The sequence below is a fragment of the Morone saxatilis genome, unplaced genomic scaffold, assembly GCF_004916995.1.
Source record: "Morone saxatilis isolate NCDOM2014 unplaced genomic scaffold, NCSU_SB_2.0 Contig17, whole genome shotgun sequence".
Taxonomy (NCBI): Eukaryota; Metazoa; Chordata; class Actinopteri; family Moronidae; genus Morone; species Morone saxatilis.
The window spans coordinates 8,030,877-8,038,595 of NW_023339729.1; the positions used below are offsets into that span (position 1 = coordinate 8,030,877).

General features: G+C 41.6%; 1 protein-coding gene across 1 annotated transcript in view; it reads right to left on the reverse strand.

Annotated features, from left to right (window-relative positions):
* The window catches only part of ldb1b (LIM-domain binding 1b), a gene marked incomplete in the record, with an annotated part of 9,414 nt that extends 4,311 nt beyond the window's left edge, over positions 1-5,103 (reverse strand). The window contains 4 exon segments of the mRNA XM_035660294.1: positions 36-111; positions 417-461; positions 2,299-2,401; positions 5,080-5,103. Coding sequence (XP_035516187.1) covers positions 36-111; positions 417-461; positions 2,299-2,318 — 141 coding nt within the window.
* Between the last annotated feature and the right edge of the window lie 2,616 nt (positions 5,104-7,719).

Genomic DNA, 7,719 nt, shown 5'->3' on the forward strand with positions numbered 1-7,719 from the left:
TGTGTGTGTGAGAGAGAGAGATTGTGCCTACAAACCTCTGTCCAGTTCTGTAGCCGTTTGTTGAGTTCAAATATTCTGTAGTCTGTCTGGTTGCCATATGGTGTGTGCCTCCTTCATAGAAAGACACAAGAGAACAGGAGAAAAGAGCAGCATAGAAATACAGTTAGCTTTTGGTTTTATGAAAGATACATGTGAACTAAAAAAAAAAAAAAGTATCCTGATCGCACTAATGTTTAAGTTCTCACGGCTTCCATACTTTTAAGGCTGTTTCAACACCCAGTTTAGCCATGTCACAGACTAAATGCGAAATCTCTATTAAGAGATAAGAGCACAACTTCCCACAACCTTATCTTTACTTATGTTTTTAGTGCTGTTTTCACACCAGCTTGAGATAATGGGGAATAATGCAGTCTTACCCTATTCCTGGTTCCAGGTATGTGGGAGGATACATTGGGGTTGGACTGGAGAAACAAGAGACAGGGAGATTATTACATTCAGCTCTAGTGCTAATATGCCCTCCTCCAGGAGCTAGTCTGCCTTTACAATCCTGGGACGCGAGCCAAACACGACACAAATTAGATGATACAAGGAGACAGTAAATAAGAACACGTCTCAGATTCACACAAACACAAACGCACACACGTTCACCAACTGTAGCTGATTTGCTTACTGCAAAGACAAGCTGTGAACAGCACACAATCCTCCGGAGGTAAACCCTCTAACCTTCAAATCAAATCAACTTTAGCATTTAACATTAGCCTCACACAATTTTCACAGTAGTTGTAACTCAGCAGACATATGCCTGGATAATGGATGGTGTTAATGGCACTAGACAATAAAATACACTGGCAATTTGATTAAACTATCACCAAAAGACAGAAGACTGACACTCTTTTTTGTCGCAGACTTAACAACCATTGTCCCAATCTGAACATAATATACAGGTGAATAACTTTGTTTCAGTAACTCACTCTGGTCCACCTGGAAGTTCTGTTACTCGTTTCCTGCACTTATATCTGAACCAAAAAATTAAAATCACCCTAGGTGCTTGGCCACAATCGATTTCATTATTCTTTTAGTTGAGTTACTGTTTCTTGGTTATTTCTAACCGTTTGATCAAAAACTGCAGATGCAAATGTATGTACCGTTCTCTGACTGGTATACAACGACGTAAATTATACACACACTATAAAAAGATTATTTTATTATTATTTAGCCTTATAACCACAAACTCACTAAAGGGACATTGTATATTTCTAAATTAAACAAACTACATATTTCCAAGCACAAACAAACCATTTACATGTAAGCCAATGAACACTCTAATCCAGAGATTGGGAGAGAAAAGAGACGGTAAAGAGACGGTAAAACGTGCCCCACACGCCACAAGAGTAGAGTGAGAGATTACAGCACTGTTGGCAGAACAGCCGCAGACTGCGATTGCCCGCAGTAGTATACAGGTGAATGAATTACAATATATTTGAATTTATTTTTCACCTTTTCCCCAATGGTCTGAGTAAGTCACTAAATTTTTGGCAACACCGGTGCTGGTGGCATCTCACCGTTTCCCGAACAATTAAAACAATATATATTCTATGATGCCAAAACATAATTTCATTTGTAATGATACTTTTTTTTTTGTATCTCCGATTTGTTCCAGTCTTTGTCCCAGGTGCTATTTTTATTGGCCCTGGGACAACAGGGCATCTTTAATTTCGAGCGCAGACAGGTAAAATATCAGCAATAACCCTCCTGCACCGAGGCACGGTCCTACAATCAGTTTTTAAAAAAGGATTCTACCAGCATGTATTGTATACTGTATGTTACACAAGCATGAAATGTTTTATATTTAGCACCTGATTCTGGAAAGTGACATTATGCCATTACAGTGGACTGTGAGTGTCCAACCAATGCACCTGAATGGACAAACACCACGCCACCTGGGCTCTACACGGATTTTACTTCTTGTTTCTAACTGGTAACAAATGGCAGCTGTTCTGGAAACATCCAATTTCAACCGAACTCTCCACTGAAATCAGTTTCTGTGTGCAATTCAAATCCACAATATAGTGCTGCTTGTTGTTGCCATCATCTGAACTACTTTCTACAGTTTGCTGCTTGGGCAGACTACCAGCTACCAAGCTGAATAGATATCAGTGGATGGTTTCCAAACGTCTTGTGATGGAAACTAAACTCATGATACTCAGGCTGGGTCTAAAAAGCAATACAAACACTGAATGCAAAGTAGAAGACATTGAAAGACCTCACCCAGACAGAACACACGGACATGAAACTTACCCCACGTCTCTGTCCAGCATTGTGCCGGGGTGGAAAGGGGGAAAAGTGCTACCGTTGGGGGGCTCCTTGGGGGAGTACAGCTTGAACGACTTGGAGGAACAGCCTGGAAGACAGGTGGGGAGGAATAAGAAAGAAGATGAATGTTGTGTTGTTATATTACAGGTCAGATGTTACTCAAAATGTTAAATATTAATGCTTCCAGATGACGGCAAATTAAAACCCAGATTAGTGTGAGACCTAAATTATATGAAACATGACTAATATGTCAAATGTGATAATAAAAAAGGGTTTTATTAACCCACAAATGTAATTATCGACACTGCACAACTTAGTGTAAGTTGTACAAGCTGTAAATAGAGGACCTAAATTAAAAGCCAAAAAAGAGCGGATGCCAATGAGAGAACACAGACGATGGTACCTAAGGTTGCTACACCCTTGGGAATTACAGTGTTATTCCTGATGTTTACTTTTGTTTGTTTGGTTTTTTTTACAAAGAATGACTGAGGGTGAAGCCCATGCAGCCTGAACTGAGTTTCAGTTAACTGCTCTCATTCACAGGCCATCCTCAATACAACAATCGTGTTTCATGAAGATGCAGAGCAATAACACGATGAAGGAGCCTCCTGTGAACAACGCACTCCTGCTGCACTCCTACAGAAATCACTGCCCTCCATGAATGAGCATCAAATACCAAACACAAACAAACCAACACTGAGTCTGTTCACACCCACAATAAAAAACCCAAGACTGATGAATCTCTCTCACACACAGCCTCAACCCTTGTTCTACTCTAATTGCCCAGCTCTCCTATAAAGGCCATCCAGGCATGGCGGCCTCTAGGTCACGACCCCTGCCGTCACCATGGTGAAGCCCCGCCTCATTAATGTCCCTCTGTCTTGTCTCTGCATATTAAACATGTCTGACACCGTGTGTGTGTGTGTGTGTGAATAATATCTAGAGACACAGACGGGAAAAATGTGCCTTCATTGTATTAATAGGATGGTTTTTATGGTTTTAATTTGAAAACACAGCAGTGATACAGTGAAATATATCTACAGTGAGACAATTAAAAGCAACATGGCCTCTCTTCTATGAAAAGAGCTACAAAAGCAGAGTTTTGGACTCACTATCAAAGTGTCAAAAGAGTCCAACAGCCATACAGGTTGAAGACAATAACACACATGTGCTGACAACAGACAGCAAACAAACAAAAGCCTACTGGTTTCTAATCTACTGGGTTGCTGCATTGCCTTATATAGATCTTATAGACTAGTAAATAAATAATAATTTAATAAGGTCTTCCATGGGGAGCACAGAACTTCAAAACAATACTTCTCGGTGGAACAAAAAGCCATACAGCCCCCTCCATCTGAAACCCTGCCTTCACTTTGTGTAAAAACAACTTGTTTACTGTGTGAGCCAGCACTGCTATGCTATGGGCTGGATGTACCACCAGAGGAAAACAAATGGGGTTGATAAATAAATAAATAATCGATGGTTATGTGTCCATTAGTTGTTGAGAGCTCCATTAGCTCCTCTCTTCTCCTGTTAGTGGTTAATGACAGGCAGTCACAATCACATCAGCTGGACTCCACTTCCTCCACTGGGAGTCATGTTCCTCTCTCTCTTTACAAGTAGACACAGTACACTATATACATACACACACACACTATACATGCACATATCTCCCTGGATTTAGTGATAGTAAGGCCACCTTCAGAGCAAATATTAGCTCAAATGTTGAGAGCCACGGGTGTCAAATACAACATCCACGTCGAAACATCTGATTTCACGTTAACTCCAGAGATAAAAACCCATCTAAAGTCACCAGTCTCCTCTAAATAAGAATAACCTGTAGTGGTTTTGGACTCCTGCCACTCCAGATTGCTCCGGGGACAAGTCGCCCGTCCAGACGGAATATCAGCGACAGCTTATATTAACCTACTTTAGCAAAGTTTTTACAAAAACAAACACGAACCTGGAGTTTTGTTATTATGAAGCCCCACATATAAATGCCCTTTCCAGCGTCTGTGTGGCTCATAAGTTCACCAGTCAAAGCACATAAGAGCAGGATTTGTCTGCTTACAAAGGCAATTAGAAAGGCAGCCAGCGCTAAATGCTAACCTTTAGCTGGTAGCTAGGCTAAAATGTTAAACACAGGTTGTTTCGGGACGAGAGTGAACTTCAACACATAATGCCACCCAGCACTCGTTTTAATATAAACGTAGAATAAACACGACCAATAACGTCGACACTTTCGACCACCCAGAGCTGGCTGTAGGCCTGCGGGCAAGCTAACGATAGCGACACAGAGCAGTCAGTAACCAGTTAGCTGCTGTTAGCCCCACTGCTAACGCCTCAGCGTTAAATCCCTTTTCAACGGGAAATCGCCGAAATAAGACGCTAAATTACAACCGCGGCAGCTCGCAAACCACATTTAATCGCCACAGCAGCCAGGCACTGCAGTCAAAGTGTGTGTTTGGGAAAAGCGACCCTTTACCTGCAAAGAAGTCCAATCAGAAAATTGATGTTTACAGATCCGTGATGATAGACCGTGTGTACGCTCCGTGCGTAAAAACGGATAGGCCCGCTGGACGGCGGTCGGCCGGACGCAACGTACCAACACAATACGTCCCTCTGAACAGGATCAATGGAAAAATCTCCTCAAACCGCGAGACTGAAGGGGAATAAGGCCTAAATTGCGGGAGTCGGTCGGTTATGTTTTGTCCCGCATGAGGCCTTGTCAGTGGGCTGAAGCCTGCTGTGGGTTTACATACGGACCCAGATGAGCCCTTTGTTCACGGGAGGACATGAACAATAGCTGTAGGCCCTCCTCCTCCTCTCCCTCCGCAATGCATTTGCTCCTCTCTCCTCTGCCCAGCACCGCCAGCCGCCCTCTTCCCCCCTCCTCCTCCTCCCCCCACTAATGCACAACTGCACATGAAGGTTGTCTGGTAAGCATTTTTTTTCTTCCTTCCTCCTCCCTGCATCCCATCCTTTCCTTGTAACTGACACAGATGAGAATTGGCCTAATGCAGCTGAGTGCAAGTGTGTGTGTGGAAATAAAGATCACGCCGACTGCAAAGTGGTTTTCATGTTTGCCTAATTAGTGCACATCAGCTTGCTGCAAACAACTGAACTGAGACTGACAGCCAAGACCCTGGCCATATGCATTATACACCATGGGTCCATGGGTCCATGCAGTGTGGTGCACAAACAACTGATGCAGGCCTGATCAGCCAAAAGTAGATTAAGATCTTCTAAATTAACCTCCATGTTAGGATGACAGACTTGGGTTGTTTACAATTAATTGTGTCTTTTAGTTTGCACACTGAACTGTCTCCAAGGTAGGCCAGTAAATCCATTACCATTGGGAATCTCCTCCTCTTTCTCTCCCTCTCTCTCACACACACACAGACAGACAGACAGCATATAGACACTGATTGATTGATTATCAGTTTATTGTCAAGCTGAGAGAATAAAAGCTGCTGATGACAATCAGGGTCAGAAATAGAGAGACAGACAGGGACCCAGATACCTAACAGGGACAGAGAGAGAGAGAGACAGGCANNACACACACACAGGAAGCACTAAGCCAAAAGGAGAATCCCATAGGCCTCTAAATCTGCTTAAATCGCCTCAAATTATAATCAGATATTCAGATCACAGCCAGCTAGAACTCACCCATATGGCCAAAGTTGGGATATAAAAAGAACAAGTAATATTAGGTCAGTAGTTTTTTTTTTATGTATTTATGCGAGTGGATGTCATAACATTTGATCATTTGATATACAGTATATTCATCCCTAAAGGAAGAAATGACAGATTATACAGGAAAACCCATATCAAGGTTGAAAAATTATTTCCTTTCAAACACTGAAGTGCTTTTCCCCCCGCCTCGATTATTGAATGACGCTGCAGCCACCAGCATGTATGTGGTTCTGATTTATTCACTGCTCATGTACACAGGGAGTGAAAACACAATGTTTCATAAATGATTTATTTACAAATTAAGCTGCTCTTGGGAGCCGCTCTGTGGAAACTTTCAGCGGCTTTCATAGAAGCTGCTGTACATCTGAACACAGGTACAGGTAACATTATTATTATCATTATAACATAATTAGAATTAGAACATTATTTTGGTTCAAGTAAGTTGGTCAAGTATTTTTGAAAGGAGTTTTTTAAATAATGTGGTCCATAGATAGGGGGTGTATATAAATATGTAAGTCTAATGTTGATTCTTATACTCGTTGTGTGGAGACTCATGACCTGGAACAACTTTTTAGAAGAGCAGTGGTCAGATTAATTTTATTATTATTTATTTTAAGCTCCAGGGTGCATTTCAAGGATCAGCACCACAAAATGTTGCAGCTGACAAATTTGGATATTGTAAAGATATATTGGAATTTCATATACTTTATTGCAAAAGTGCATTTTTAATTTCCGCTTGCTTTACATTGTATACAATATTTATATATTTATTCTGCTTTTAAGAATGGGGGGGAAAGCTAAGAAAAACTCATACTGAAATGTAAATGTCAAGTTTTTTAAAGGAATATACCAATATTGTAAATGTATTAACAAAATCAAGATACAAAATCTAATAAATACATAATTAAAGCAGAAACTTTAATTAATTTGATAATTTAGTCCATCCCTTCCATCCATATTATGTCACTCCTACATGCACCAGAGTGACAAACTCCTCTCTGTTTAATTGTGACCCTCGTAATCGAACCGTTTCTCCATCGTCTCCAATATTCTGACGTTTTCTCGACAATGAAAATTATCTTTCATTGTATGTTTATTTTTCCACCTGTGTCTGTTTAACTGTACTTTTCTCATAACTGAAGCGGTCGCTCAGTTCAGATCTCCTCTGCCTGGATGAGCAGTCTTTGAACATAACTCCTAACACCCCAACAATTGCAACATGAAGACGACAAACTCGAATGTGGACCTCTTTGCAGACTCCCATGTTGGGAGAAATCTTGAGTATGTTGAAGTGCAGTGTCGCCTGGAGCCAGACTTGTAGAGAGGATAAGCTGCTCTGAGGCCTGTCTCTCACACGACCAGCGACAAAGTCGATGTTTGGGCTGAGTTTATGTATATTGGTTTGACCATGGTAAGCCTGTGACATGAGCACTTCACAGCTCACGAGGCCCCTGTCAGTCTTTTGGCTGCATCTTTGTGTGTCTAGTACCAGGGGGAGGTGTAGTCAGTAGTAGCTCAGAGTGTCTGTTGTGGGGTGACTTATGTGGATTTGCCTATCTTACATTCTCTGGCCCCTGTAGCCATGGCAACACAAGCAGTCAATGCTGTCACAACCGGAGCGAGGAAAAGAATCATCCATGGAAATGGACACAGAAGGGTTAATCCTGTGTCTGTGTGTGTGTGTGTGTGTGTGTGTGTGTGTCTCCAAAG